The 15,524-nt window shown below is 39.0% G+C and overlaps 1 protein-coding gene across 1 annotated transcript in view; it reads left to right on the top strand.

Moving 5' to 3' along the window:
• The window catches only part of fras1 (Fraser extracellular matrix complex subunit 1), a 140,744-nt gene that overhangs the window by 47,743 nt on the left and 77,477 nt on the right, over window positions 1-15,524 (top strand). Inside the window, exons 18-25 of the mRNA XM_041788467.1 lie at window positions 2,886-3,026; window positions 3,966-4,112; window positions 10,012-10,167; window positions 11,716-11,862; window positions 11,951-12,097; window positions 12,453-12,593; window positions 13,202-13,342; window positions 13,444-13,584. Coding sequence (XP_041644401.1) covers window positions 2,886-3,026; window positions 3,966-4,112; window positions 10,012-10,167; window positions 11,716-11,862; window positions 11,951-12,097; window positions 12,453-12,593; window positions 13,202-13,342; window positions 13,444-13,584 — 1,161 coding nt within the window. The remainder of the gene's footprint in view (window positions 1-2,885; window positions 3,027-3,965; window positions 4,113-10,011; window positions 10,168-11,715; window positions 11,863-11,950; window positions 12,098-12,452; window positions 12,594-13,201; window positions 13,343-13,443; window positions 13,585-15,524) is intronic.

Genomic DNA, 15,524 nt, shown 5'->3' on the forward strand with positions numbered 1-15,524 from the left:
AAGAAGTTTATTAAATCTACATCATCTCATAAAGATGCACGTGTTAACGTCAGTGTCTGTAACAGACGGACAGAGAGGCAGAGATGTCTCCTCGTCCTTTGAACCAGTGGTTTTCAAACTTTTTTCGCCCAAGACACACCTTGGAGAGGTTTCTGGGGCCCAGACAACTGGGGGTGGCAAAAGTGGGCAATAAGTGCCTGAAAGGTGGCAAAAATTGGTTAAAAGTGAAGAGAAACATGGCAAAATTGGGCAGAAAGTGGCAAGACAAAGTCAAAAATGGGTCACAATTGGCATAAGGGGTCAAAGAATTGGTAAAAGTGGCAAAAACATGTTGAGAGTGTCAAAAAGGTGGCAGAAATGGGTTACAAGTGGCCAAAAAGGATTCAGTGTTGTAAAAAGGTGGTTAAAATGGGTTAAAAGCAATTTAAAAATGGGCAAATACTGGGTAAAAAAGTGGCCAGACAAAGGAAAAGTGAGTGAAAATTGGCAAGAAGGCTGCAAAAATGGGTTGAAAGTGTCAAAAAGTTGGCAAAATAGGTTAAAAGTGGTAGAAATAAAGTGGCGAAGAGGGTTAAAGTTGCTCAAAGTTGGTAAGAAGGGGTTAAAAGTAAGGGAAATAATAACAGCAAAAGGTAGCAAAAAACAGCTAAAGGTAGCAAAATTGCTTAAATGTGGCAAAAAGTTCCAAAAAGTAGCAAAAGTGGGTAAAAAAGTATTTTTAAAAAAGTTGCAAAATCTAAAAAAAAAAAAAAAATCAACAAAAATGGTTTAAATTGTCAAAATTAGTGGCAAAATGAGTAGAAAAATAGGTTAACTTGTTTAGAAGTAGCATGAATTAATTATTTAACACCAATTTCAACTCAATAACAGCGTACCAAATGAGGTAACTGTTAGCCAGAATGCTAGCACCAATGCTACTGATCCAACACATACACTCATCAATAAATCACAACTGGGGAGGGTCCATCCTCTGGGGGTTTTCAGGGGTCCAGCCAGATCCCCAAGGCACACCTAGACCGGCCTTAAGGTGCACTAGTGTTCCCTGCCTCACCATTTGAGAACCACAGATCTGCTTTAAAGTTTCCTTTACATCCTGACCTGCAGGCTGATGACATCCCCTCAGCCCTGCACAGCGCTGACAACCATAAAACCATTAAAAGGTTCCAAACTAGAGATTACAGACAGAGCAGAATCACTGCAGACGCTCCTTCTGATTTATTAATGATCATTCAGAGGAAATTTCTGGTTTTATATAAAACAGATACATTAGTTTAGGAAAATCTGACATATTTTGACCTTTATTATGATAAACAGTACTGCTAATCTTTCTTATCTGCATGTTTGGAAACTTAAAGACCCTGTAAAATGAAAATAAATCTGTATTTATGTTTGCTGTGTGTCAGCTCACTGTTATGAACCTCCAGGTCAAATTTCAATCAGATAAAACATCTCTAAGTTTATAAAATTAAACTTCAAAATCGTGAAAATTGAGACAGTAAAATGCAGGATGGTGTGGGCGTGTGTCGAATAAGCTGAAGCCACGCCCACTCAAGAGAAATAAGATCCTCTCATGCTGTTAGCCCGCCCCCTGACCTTACGTTGACCTCACGATCAGGGCAGCTGCCTGGCTCTGTGCCAGAGGAGGGATGAAGTCTGTTTTCTGTCTCAAATCTCTGTTCTGATGCTTCCAGTGACCCATAGACCACTGTGGCTGATAGATTTGGTAAATTTACCTCACAATGAAGAAAAAAACAGCATTTAACTGACTGTTAACTTTAATAAAGGCAGAGGCATCAGCTAACAACAGACTGGACTGAGATGAACTGCTCTGTGGTTTTAGATTGGAGTGTTAGAGGGGCGGGGCCATTCCCTACTGTGGGCTGATGACATCATCAGCTCATATACTAGCCCTGCCCACATTAAACCCAGCCAGGAAAGAGGAGAAAAACTTTCTAACAATCTAAATCCAGAATTCAGTCCCATGTAGATCTCAGAGTTTTCAGGTTTACAGCAGCATTATTCCAACATTTTTAGAGCGTTCAGACACAAACTTTGGATTTAAGTTTACAGGAACTTTAAGAAAAAAACTAAATTAAGCCGTTTTGATGTCCAGGAGAAATGTTTTCTTGTTGTTGTAGACAAACAGGAATCAATACCTTCCAGTTTTAACTGTTATGGTATCAACATTAAAATAGTGACAGCTCTAGTTCCAGTGTTAATTTTTACAGCACTTTTTAATTTAGTTTTAGTTACAGTCTTTTGCCAAAAACATCTTTTAGTTTTAGTTTTAGTCATAATTTTGTCCTCTAAATTGTTTTACTTTTAGTCTAATTTTAGTTGAAATTTAATTTTTTTTTAAATAGTTTTAAGTTTTTATTTGTTGACTAAAATGTCATTTAATTTCATTTTAGTTTTTTGTCCGTGTGCACTTGTTTTTATCAGTTACTGTCTCGTTTTCGTCAGGAGGAAAAAGGCTATTAACGAAAACTATAACAAAAATAATTAGTCAACAAAATTAACACTGTCTAGTTCTAACAGTTCAGGATACCGACAGCTAAACACGGTGTGCTAACGGCTGCTAAAGTAAAAAAAACGTTTTCATTTATCATTTTTCAATATTGTTCACATTTATATTGATTTGAGTTTTACAGTTAAATGTTTGATGTAAAGTTTCAGCAGTTGAGATTTATTTATTATTTTATTCATTAAAGTAAAGTCTGATTCTGTTTTGGTGTTTTGGGGCAGATTCACACTTCAGGCTGCTGATATTTATTTATATATGATATATATATTTTATTCCATAAATACAGACACAGAGATTTATGAAGTTAGATTTATAAATACAAAAACAAATAAATGAACAATGACGACGTCTCTGTCCACAGAGTGTCACTCCTCCTGCTCGCTGTGTTCGGGGCCGTCTGCTGAAAACTGCACTTCCTGTCTCGCCCCCTTCAACCTGCACGAGGGACGCTGTGTCCTCACTTGTCCACAGGTGTTCTTCAGTCAGGACGGACAGTGTCACGGTAAAAACACACAGGATGATGTTGGATTCAGGCTCACAACCAATCAAAAAATCCTCCCATCCTCCCTCTCTCTCCTCTGTCTCCCTCTCCTTCTCTCTCTACTCTTCACCCCTCTCCTCATCCTCCCATCCTCCCTCTCTCTCCTCTGTCTCCCGCTCTTTATCTCTCTACTCCTCACCCCTCTCCTCCTCCTCCCATTCTCCCTCTATCTCCTCTGTCTCCCTCTCTTTCTCTCTCTACTCTTCGCCCCTCTCCTCCTCCTCCCATCCTCCCTCTCTCTTCTCTGTGTCCCTCTCCTTCTCTCTCTACTCTTCACCCCTCTCCTCCTCCTCCCATCCTCCCTCTCTCTCCTCTGTCTCCCTCTCCTTCTCTCTCTACTCTTCGCCCCTCTCCTGCTCCTCCTATCCTCCCTCTCTCTCCTCTGTCTCCCTCTCCTTCTCTCTCTACTCTTCGCCCCTCTCCTCCTCCTCCCCTCCTCCCTCTCTTTCCTCTGTGTCCCTCTCTTTTTCTCTCTACTCTTCACCTCTCTCCTCCTCCTCCCATCCTCCCTCTCTCTCCTCTGTGTCCCTCTCTTTCTCTCTACTCTTCACCCCTCTCCTCATCCTCCCATCCTCCCTCTCTCTCCTCTGTGTCCCTCTCTTTCTCTCTCTACTCTTCACCCCTCTCCTCATCCTCCCATCCTCCCTCTCTCTCCTCTGTGTCCCTCTCTTTTTCTCTCTACTCTTCACCTCTCTCTCCTCCTCCCATCCTCCCTCTCTCTCCTCTGTGTCCCTCTCTTTCTCTCTCTACTCTTCACCCCTCTCCTCATCCTCCCATCCTCCCTCTCTCTCCTCTTCTCTTACATCTTGTCCTTCCACTCTTCTCTGTCTCACTGATTAGAAGCACCTTTAGTGTTTTTGTCTGACTTTGACTCCCCCTGTCTCCCCTTTTCTCCCCCAGCGTGTCACCCGTCATGTCAGTCATGTTTGGGTCCGTCTCAGGCCGACTGTACTTCCTGCCCCTCCCTCTCCTCTCTGCTGAGTGGATACTGCAGGACCAGCTGTGAGGACGGAAACTACCAGATCCCTGAGAGTGGCGAGTGTGTCCGTAAGTCAGAGTGGTGTGTGTGAAGAGCTCAGAATATAGAAAATCCTGTTCTAAATATATCAGTATTTCTTTGTCCTCTGCAGTAATGTTTTAATATCACAGTGTTAAAGAGCAAAAAAAAAAATCATTTACATTTATAATCAAGGGTTACAGTCTCCTTCTCCCCCTAAAACAATCCTGTGATGACAGACTAAAGTCATGTCTGAGCAAAAATCACAAAGAAATGATTTTTTAAAACTCTGTGTGTTCACTTTTATAACTAACTTGCCGTTTTTGTCTTTAGTGACTCTAAAGAGTAGTACATTTTAAATCAGATGCTACACAAAAACTAAAAACGCATCAAAATCAATATTTTGGCTAATCATGGACATGTCTAAGCTAGATTTAGAAATAATGCCCCAGACAGCAAACATTTGGTTTAAGGAAGATTTCACATTTTTTTACTTTTTTCATAAAAAATCAACATTGACTTTAAGTAATCAAACTGGCATTTAAAGGGTTAAAATCCTCAAAATGATGTTTGGTAGTTTTGAGCACAGCTGAAGTTGTTGGAGAGATTTATGCAAAAAAGCAGGAAATAATATGAATCTGTTAATTTTTATAGCAGTTTTTTGGAAGGGGACAATTTGGTTCTTAATAACTCTAAGGGTAGTAAATTTTAAATCAGATGCTGCACAAAAACTAAAAATGTATCAAAGTCAATATTTTGGATAATGTTTGTCATACCCAGGACTGATTTAAAAAAAAAAACACCTCCACCCCCCAACATTAGTTTTCTGGTAAATAATCACTGTTTTGTGTGTTTTTTTTAGAAAAAATATGACCATCCTGTAATCAAACTGGCATTTAAAGGTTTAAAATCCTGAAAATTCTTCAATAATCGATTGTTTTCATTAGAACTGAAGTTGATCACAAGATTTGACCAAAAGAAGCAGAAAAAAATATCAATGTTTACTGTTTTTATTGACGTTTTTAGAAGTGGTCATTTTTGTCCTTAATGACTCAAAAGGGTAGTAAATTTTAGATCAGATGCTACACAAAAACTTAAAATGCTCTAAAGTCAACATTTTGGCTAATCATTGACATACCCAGGTTGGGTTTAGAAATAATGCTCCAGCCATCCAACATTTGGTTTAAGGAAGATTTCACATTTTTCCACTTTTTTCATAAGAAACAACATCGACTTTAAGTAATCAAACTGGCATTTAAAGGGTTAAAATCCTCAAATGATTGAATGTTTGGTAGTTTTTAGCACAGCTGAAGTTGTTTAGGACATTTTTGTCCTCAATGACCTTAAAGGGTTGTAAATTTTTTTTCACAGTGTTCTCCTGACCTATTAGAGCAAATTAAATGTGAATCGAAAAATTTGCCTAGAAAGAAAGTTTGTTGCAAATAATGAGACCATATGCACTAACATAGAGAGAATGGTGAGCAGAGAAAGAGGAAAAATTTGCCCTAATGGACAAAAATGTCCCTATTGATGCCTGAGGGTTAAGACGTTGTAATACAAGTGGCTGCAGTGCTGGGCTAAAGACAAACAGTCTCAGCTCGTATTAAAGCTCCAGACAGACTAATGGAGACGCTGGGAAAAACGAGAACTCACTTCATGTTGCTGTTATTATAGACACCAAACTTCAGGAGGAGAAAACACACCTTTACCTCATTACTGAGCTTCACACTAACCACACAGACACTGACATTTGGCTCGTTGTCTTGCTGCTCTGTAGTGTCGGAGTAAAACCTGCTGATGCCTGGACTCAGACTGAGCTGCTGCCTGTCACAGATCTTTGTTATGCCACAACATGAGCTTTTAACCTGGCAGTCATGATGTTGTTAGAGTCTTTACCATGGCAGAAATTCTTCTGTCATCTGTGATGATACCAGTTTACCATCCACCACTAGAAGAGCAGTGATTGGACAGTGAGGCTTTTCAGTAATGATGGGTTATGATCATTAAACATCTCTGTAGGCTGCAGTAAGGACTGCATGTGCCGAGAATGTAGGAGAAGAGATGGAGAAGGGAAGGAGGGCTTCCCGGATGTGAGCGGAGATTTTAGACATATTTCCTTAAAATGAAGCGCTCTGGAGAGTTCTGTTAACAGCCCCGGGTTTTTACTAAAACACATGTTCATCCTCAGACGCCGTTCTTTATTCAATAAATGTGTGTCTACTGCAGAAATATTTTCTTTTAGCCAGAGACCTCCTACAAGGAATAAAACTTTTCTTTCTGAATTTGGCGGTCTCCTGTCAGGTTTAATGAGCAGATTAAAAATCTGAGAGACAGAGACTAGATGAAACACAACGATTAGGAATGATTATTAATGATTAGAGAGGATTATCAGTAATTATCATGAATGATCAGAGAGGATTATCAGTAATTATCATGAATGATTAGAGAGGATTATTAGTAATTATTAATGATTAGAGAGGATTATCAAAGAGGGTTAAAGACAGTAATGATGATCAATGATTAAAGAAGATTATGAATGATTTAAGATGATCAATAATGAGGATTAAAGATGATTTTGTCCGTCTTGTGGTGTATGGTGAAATCTACCTGTCTGGCGGCTCACCTCACACAGGTGAGTTTACCTGAAACACAGCGATGATGGAGAGAGATAACAGTTTAATTAAACAGACTCAAACACATTCATGACTCTGGATCAGACGTCCTCTCACACAAAGATGAAGATTTAAGCTGTTTAACGCTCGTTCTCCGTCGGTGCCTTCAAACGTGGTCGTGTTTACCGTGTTGACAGGAAGATATTGAGTATGGCAGTGGTTCTCAATGTGGGGCTCGGGACCCCACTGGGGGTCCATGACACTTAGAGTGGGTCGCCAGATGCCCTAAAAAACTATGAATATTTTTAAAATTATTTTTTCCCACCCGATATTGTTACTAATATTTGCCACTTTTCATCAATTTCTGCAAAATTTGGATTCATTTTTGCCTCTTTTTCCACCCAGTTTTGCCACTTAACACCAATTTTGCCAAATTTGAACCCATTTTCATCACTTTTTACCACCATTTTGAACACACTCTAAACCGATTTTTGTCCATTTTAAACGCTTTCCACCATTTTTTTCTGCCTTTTTTGCCAATTCTTGCCAATTCTGGGCGCTTTCCACCTTTTCTTGCCTTCGTTGAACCTTTTTTTTTTTTTTTTAACCACTTTTTATGCTCATTTGTGCCCATTTTAACTAGATTTTAACCATATTTCACTACTTGTAAAGCCCACTTTTGCAAGTTTAAAACACTTTTTCTCTTTTGTAAAACCCCATTTCACCAAATTTTCCACACATTTTTGCCTCTTTAAACCTATCTCTGCCACTTCCTACTCCCCTTTAACCACTTTTTGTGCCCATTTTTTGCCCCTTAAACCCTATTTTGCATTTTTTGCTTTTTTTTTGCCACTTTTATCTAATTTTTAACACTTCTGACCCATTGCTGCTTCCTTTACTCACATTTCACCACTTTTTTTTGACATTTTTAACCCATTTTAATTCTGTTTTTTAGAAAAGGGATTTACAGTTTTAAGACAGCATGAAAAAAGATATTTGTTGCTTTGATGAGGGTGGTTATTATTCAGGCTGAATGTAAAACATGGGTCTCACCATGATTTTGCTGACCTCCATGGCCTCCAGTTTGGCTGGGCCCCAGAAATCTCTCCTTTATCCCCCCTTATGGACGGCCTTGTCTCCACATGACTATTCTTGAATGTTCATGGCTGTTCGACCACCTTCAGGTCCATTCAGGGTCCCCGGTCTCTGGCACCTTTATTTTGGGGGTCACGGGCTGAAAAGGTTGAGAACTACTGTCTTATGGTACTCACCACATCCTAAGACAAATATTTCTGGAAGCTTTGAGTTGTGACGTGTTTTTGTGACACAGTGGAGCTCGGAGGCTTTAGTGCGCGCTCAGGCACGGTACAAAACAGCAATGGCTAAAGTAAAAGCATTGTCAGTGTTTGATTCTGGAGTTAATTGACCCTCAGATAAAATCATCCCTCCTTTGTTAAGAACAGTTCTTCATCTCCACTTGTTCTGCTTTGTTTGAAGGTTTTTCTTTGACTCAATGAAGTGAGGAAAGTCTCTGCGATCCTCCTAATCCTGTTTCAGTGGTTTAAACCCTGGGCAGAACATTTCCTGTTTGTGTGGACTTTTAAATATTCAGAGCAGAGAGGAAAGTAGGTCTGCTTTAATATCTCTAAATCCTTCTTTTGTTCGAGCGGCGTGTCTGAGCAGGCTGCAGGCAGACGACCACACACGCCGTCTGTCTGCACGGGAGCATCACAGAGTCGGGATTTATGCAGCATGTGTGAGCATGAGTGCGCTCCGGTCTGATAGATATCACTTTATATCTGTTTGAGGCTCTGATGGAGATGTTTACGCTGTTTAAAAAGCACAGAGTCAGCAGGAACAGCTCATAAAGATGCATTAGTCCGGCTGCACACAAGATCGTTTTCACGTCTTTAAAAACAGCAGAGACCAGAGACAGAAGGACAGTTTCAACAGACTTTTACTGAGATTGTTCTTGGGCTTTTTATTTATTCATGTTTCAGGAACAGTGGATAAAGTAAGAACTCAGGGGGAGAGCGTAGGGAACAACATCTTGATGAGGAGCCACAGGCTGGGCTGATTGGGGTGGGGTGAGGGGGTGGGGGGTGGGGGTGCTCATTTTGATGATGGACCACGAGGACTTATTAAGGTCAGGCATGAACACATTTTCCACCTTAAGTTCTGAAATTCTCCTTTCCAAAATCAACTCTAATTCCCTAAAATTCAACAGAAATTACCTGAAATTTCTGTGCAAATTCTTAAAGATATTTTCAAAATATCCCATTTCACATACCCCAAACTTCTTCACATATTTACCAAATCCAATTCAGGGAAACTTGATCATAAAGCCTAACATTTAAAAAAATTATAGGCAAATTCCCCTAAAAATTTGTCATCAAATTCCCAAAAATTCATTGATTTCCCCAAAATTCCATGAAAATGATGGAAAATTCCCCAAAATTTTAAAAACAAATTTTCTGAAATTTTGGTGAAATTCTTGAAAATTTCAAAAGACAGCCTCACCCCAAAATTCCCAATCAAATACTCAAAATATTACAAATAAGTTTTCCAGATTTCCTTGGAAATACATTAAGGTTTCAAAGCGAATTTCCCCAATATTAAAATTAATTTTCTAAAATTACAAAAAAATGTATCAAATTTTCATGGAAATACCAGAAAATTGCCAAATTGCACAAATTTCCCCTGGAAATGCTCAAAAATTCCAAACAAATTTATCCCAAAACTTCAAAGAAACTCTCTCCAAAAAAGAAATAAAATAAATAAAAAAGCCATTAAAATACTTTAGAATTTCCATTCAAATTTCCCAAAATACCAAACAAATTCTCAAAAGTTTCCATGAATTCTTTTTAAAAACCCAAAGCAAATTTCCCCATCATTTCAAGCAAAATGCTTGAACTTCAATGTTCATTCTGGATAACTGTCTGAAAACTTAAATAGCAGAAATTATGTTGGACTCATACGTTCATGAGTGGTCTTGGAAGGTTAAGGTGCTAAAGCACTGTAGAAACACAAACAGAAAAGTACAACAACCCTCTACACATACTTTTCCCTCTGTCTCTCCTTCCTCTTCTATGTTTTTGTTGGAGCTGCTCACAGACAGTGACTCACCTGGGCAGGTATCCTGGTTCCCCAGGGCAGAAATCATTGATCATATTAAATTAAATTAGATATAAACAGACAAGGACATTTTACACCTCGTTAGTTCTGATCTGTAATCTATAATCTGCTTCACTGATCAGTCAGACTCAAACATGTTGTGTCTGCACAGCAGGTGGTCTGTCATATAATGACGGTGTCACTTCCTGGTTCTCTCCTATAGGCTGCAGCTCAGATTGTGGGCGGTGCTCAGCTGACCTGCTGACAGGTCTTGGCAGTGTGTGTGTGTGGTGTAAGGAGGCAAGAAGGTGGCTACTGGGAGATCACTGCGTGTCTGAGTGTCCACGAGGAACCTACGGCCAACATGGAGCATGTTTAAGTAAGAACTTTGTTTACACCATTATGTCCTCATATGTAAATGTAGAGGAACCCACGGCCAGCACAGAGCATGATTAAGGAAGAACTTTGTTTACAACATTATGTCATCAGATGTAAATGTAGAGAAACCCACGACCAGCACAGAGCATATTTAAGTAAGAACTTTGTTTACACAATTATGTCCTCATATGTAAATGTTGAGGAACCCACGGCCAGCACAGAGCGTGTTTGAGTAAGAACTTTGTTTACACCATTATGTCATCAGATGTAAATGTAGAGGAACCCATGGCCAGCACAGAGCATATTTAAGTAAGAACTTTATTCCATTGTGTCATCATATATAAATGTAGAGGAACCCATGGCCAGCACAGAGTGTGTTTGAGTAAGAACTTTGTTTACACCATTATGTCATCAGATGTAAATGTAGAGGAACCCATGGCCAGCACAGAGCATATTTAAGTAAGAACTTTGTTTATTCCGTTATGTCATCATATGTACAGTGCTTAACATTTTTTTACACCACCACCCAAAGTAAGGTTTATGCCACAGCTGCCCTAAATTAACAGCATTGGTAATTACCAAAATCATTTTTGATGTTTCTGCAATGGTTAATACACCAATATGTGGAAGCTCTTTAATCTGAATGATATTTTTAATGCTAAAATATTATTATTATTGTTGTTATCCATGAATTTTTAAATTTACTGATTTACAACATTACTGAAAAAATAGTAAAGCACATTAATTTTTCTTGATTAATATGTCAAATTATAGTTATTCACTTGCATTCCTGAACAGAAAAATGAGTTTCAGTGGTTGAATGTTATGCTTGATTCATTTCTGACTCCTCAGAGAAGCCCAGTGAGCCGGCTCAAATTTGGGTGAATTCAGTTTGAAATTCCTCGTTCCTGTTCAAAATGGTAAAACGTGGAGAGCTGACTGAAAACGAAGTCCGAATTAAAGCACTTTATGATGCTGGATGGTCTCTGAGACAAATATGACAGGTGGTCTAATACATTTGTTAAGCACTGTAAATGTAGACCCATGGCCAGCACAGAGCACATTTGAGTAAGAACTTTGTTTATTCCATTATGTCATCATATATAAATGTAGAAGAACCCATGGCCAGCACAGAGCATAGTTAGGTAAGATTTTCATTAAACTTACACTCTTTTTGATTTATATTTTTTATTATATATTGACATAGAGGGAACCGAGGTTAAGTAAGAACTTGACAATATTTTTATCACTGATAGACGAAACATCTAGCCCCCCACAGCCCCATGCTACTGAGTCTGTGCAGATGTCTTAGTAGTAGTTTATTTTGATGTCCCACTCCTTAGTCCATCCAACCATTATCCATCCGTCCATCCATCCATCCATCCATCCATCCATCCATCCTGCCTGATCTCATTACATCTAACTTCCTCCCAGAGAGGCCCTGTCTACTGGAGGATTCAGACCTTCTTCCTCTGAGGAATCAGCCCTAACCACTGCCCCACCGTGCAGTCCTGTTTTGAATTTTTTTTTAAATTATTCTTTTTCCCAGAATGCCATCCATCCTGTGAGTCTTGCAGTGGGGCGGGGCCTGTCTCCTGTACTTCCTGTCCTGTAAATACCGTTCTGACGCCCTTGGGTGTTTGTGCTCCTAAATGTCCCATTGGTTACCATGACAACGGTCATCGGGCCTGTCAAGGTGAGTGAGACACCTCAGCTGATGTTAAGGATTACACTTTAACTCTGAGCTCTGACCTTACCTTTAACCCCGCCCCCTCTGATCCCAGCATGTGACCATCAGTGTCTCACCTGTGAGGTGGGCGGAGCCTGTACATCTTGCAGAGACCCCACAAAGGTGCTTCAGTTTGGAGAGTGTCAGTACGACAGCTGTGCTCATCAGTACTACCTGAACACTTCGACCAGAGCATGCAGAGGTAGGAGACTGTTTTAATGACAGGATATTTTGGATGTTTTTAATGCCATGGACTTCAGGTTAAGATGATCTCTGCCCATCTCAGACTATTTCTGTTAAAAACTTATTTTTGTTTAATATTATCAATAGTGTAACTGATAACGGCTCAGAATGATTGGAAGCTTTGGACTGAAAATATAACTTGTAAATCTGTTTCCCCTTGGTAACTCTGGTACTTCTCTGGCCTTTAATAGAAAATAACGAATATTGGTTGTTATTTAAACTATGTGGTTCCCAGCCTTTTTCCTTGGACCACCCTTACCTGTTTCTAAGAAAGGCTGATAGAAAACTAACATGTGCCCTGCCCCCAAACTCAGAGTGTGACTGGAGCTGTAACTCGTGTCGTGGTCCCCTGAGGACGGACTGCCTCCTCTGTATGGACGGTTACGTGCTGCAGGATGGCGTCTGCACGGCGAGCTGCTCCAAAGGTTTCTACCAGGATGGAGACACGTGTGAGAGTGAGTCAGAGAGTCGTTGGTTCAAATCCTGGTCAGACCGAGTCCCTGTCTGGTGCTGCTATGTTTGTGTCTTTCTAGATTTGTGTTTCTACGTCTTTATATATTTCAGATATGGCTGCTAGCATTGGTGCATCAATCATGATGAATTAAGGCTCATGATTAAAGGAGTTGAGTTATTCTATTCTGCTGCTTTATTGTCCCTTTCTTTAATCTTCACCAGCGTCTCCCTGCAGTTGCAGTGATGTAAAATCAGTCCACCACTGCTCCATAATGTCTCGTTTACCTTTAAAACTCAGACAGCTCAGTGGACTCACCAAACATCTACCTTTTTAATCTTCACTCATTTCCTTAAAGATCCATAACAAGTTCTTTTTTTCTGAGGTTAAGTTTCCATCCACCCAAAGTTCCTTATTTTCTTTCAAAATAAAAGCAGGTCTTTATCCAAACAGGAAGTCTGTTGTCCTTAGTTTTAAGACAAAAATCCAAAATGACACCAAAGCAGTTTGTAATGAAAGAAGTAAAATTTCAAGACTGAGATTAATCTTGATATGAAGCTGTAATCCTGTAACGGCCCTCATTTTGAAGTGTTTGTGTTTTCTGTGTTTCAGCGTGTGATGCTCATTGTGAGCAGTGTCTCGGCCCTGCCCAGTGTCAGCGCTGCTTGCCTCCGTTTGCCGTCCTTGAAGGACACTGCGTTCTGGGCTGTGGGCGGGGCTTCTTCCTGGACACCTCGTCTCAGCTCTGCAGACGTAACAGCCTCTTCTATTACATCCTTACTGATTGACCCATTAATTTAATGATTGTCTGATTTTCTTTATCAGAAAATAACCAAACGTGTGTGTTTCCTCAGCGTGCTCGTCTGACTGCGTGCTGTGTGACGCCGTCGGAAGCTGCACGGCCTGCAGGGAGCACACCTACCTAATGGAGGGGTACTGTACACCTGACTGTGGGCGGGGCTTCTACGCTGGCCTGAAGACCAGGACATGTTACGGTAACAATGCCCCATCTAAGTTTTCTTTAATTGTGTGTGTGTGTATGTGTGTGTGGGTGTGTGTGTGTGGGGAGAAGGGGTGTTTTTTATGTTTTTACTATGAAAGGACAGAGTAGAGAGAGGGGGGGATGACATGAGGGAAAGGAACCATGTTTAACTGATCTTTAAAAATAGTTGTTAGTGCATAAAGATTAGCAGGTATATCTACAGATAAGCAGTTGATGGGTGTGTGACAGAGCCGGGGATAAAAAGTGATCGTTTCAGCTGGCTTTTAACCAGAATTATTATTGAATTGACTGTTGATAGAGAAAAAAATATGAAAATGAAAACAAAAGGAACCCTAACCTGGATAAGAACCATAACCAGGATAAGAACAATAACCCGGATAAGGACTTTAACCATGATAAGAATTTTAACCAGGATAAGAACCCTAACCATGATAAGAACCATAACCAGGATAAGAACCATAACCAGAATAAGGACTTAAACCAGGATAAGGACTTAAACCAGGATAAGGACTTTAACCAGGATAAGGACGTTATATCCATAGAGCCTCTCCCTTATATCTCTCATTAAAGTCCTAATGATTCATTTAAATGCTTGAACAGATTAATTTACCTTTGTCAGGCGTGTCAGGACTATACTTCTACGGAGCGTCTCTGTAACCCTGGTCTCAGGCCACTCCAGGCTGTTAATGTGAAAATATTCTCAGACCTCTGAGGAAGAGTTGTGACGTGTGGTGTGTGAATCAGCTGTGGAGTTTTTATGGTCTGTAGATGAACTGAAGAAGAAGAAACATTAATAATTCAGACGACCTCCAGACATCACATAAACACTCACACACAGGGCTGATCCATGTGGCTGGTTGCCAGGCAACAGGCCACTTAAGTAGTGGAGAAGTTAAACAATGAGAAAGGAGCAGAGACTAAGATTAAGATATTTAAACAAAGATATGAAAGAATCATACAGTTATAAATAAACAGGAATAACACAGATTTAAAAGACTTTAGTTGGTTCAGAATTAAATTCAAACACATCAGCACAAAAACAACACAAAAGGTTTAAAAAAATATGCATGTGTATGAATTTAACTTAGTCTTGATTTAACTTCAGAGAAGCTCTAATCCAAGTACACTTGACCCAAAGTCTGGTTCTTTGATCAGTTTCAGGAAAGGGTACTGTGCTCAGGCATGGCACCAGCGTTTATGTGTAGAGGTGGTCTCAGACAGGTCCCTGTGAACTCAAGCATGGTCCATAGAAGCCATAAACAAAATCCTGCTTATGTACAAGGCACTCATCCGTGAGTTTGAAATAATGATGAGCATTATTTAATAATGAATTAATGATGGATATAATTTGAAAAAATTAAATAATTATGAGCAATATTTAAAAATGAATTGAAGATAAACATGATCAAAGAAATAAAATAATGAACATAATTTAAAAAATGAAATACTGCTGAAAAAAATTATAAGATGAAAAAATGATGAACATTATTTAGAGAATGAAAAAATGATGAATTTAATTTAAAAATGAAATAATAAACATTGTTAAAAATGAAATAATGATGAGCATTATTTGAAAAATTGAATAGTGATTAACATTATTTAAGTTTAAGTTTATTTATTTATTTGAAAGGGACAGGTGCACATTAATGTACAAACGCAAAGAATACATTTTGTTAATGAGTCAGAGTTAGTAAAAATGCTGATATACATCTATTAACAGTGAAAATAATGAAAATAGTGATGAACATTATTGAAAAAATGAATAATGATGAACATTATTGAAAAAAATGAAGTAATGATGAATATTATTGAAAAAATGAATAATGATGAATATTGTTGAAAAAATGAAGTAATGATGAATATTATTGAAAAAATGAATAATGATGAATATTATTGAAAAAATGAAATAATGATGAATATTATTGAAAAAAT

Source organism: Cheilinus undulatus, linkage group 5 (assembly GCF_018320785.1).
Source record: "Cheilinus undulatus linkage group 5, ASM1832078v1, whole genome shotgun sequence".
In the NCBI taxonomy this organism is placed as follows: domain Eukaryota; kingdom Metazoa; phylum Chordata; class Actinopteri; order Labriformes; family Labridae; genus Cheilinus; species Cheilinus undulatus.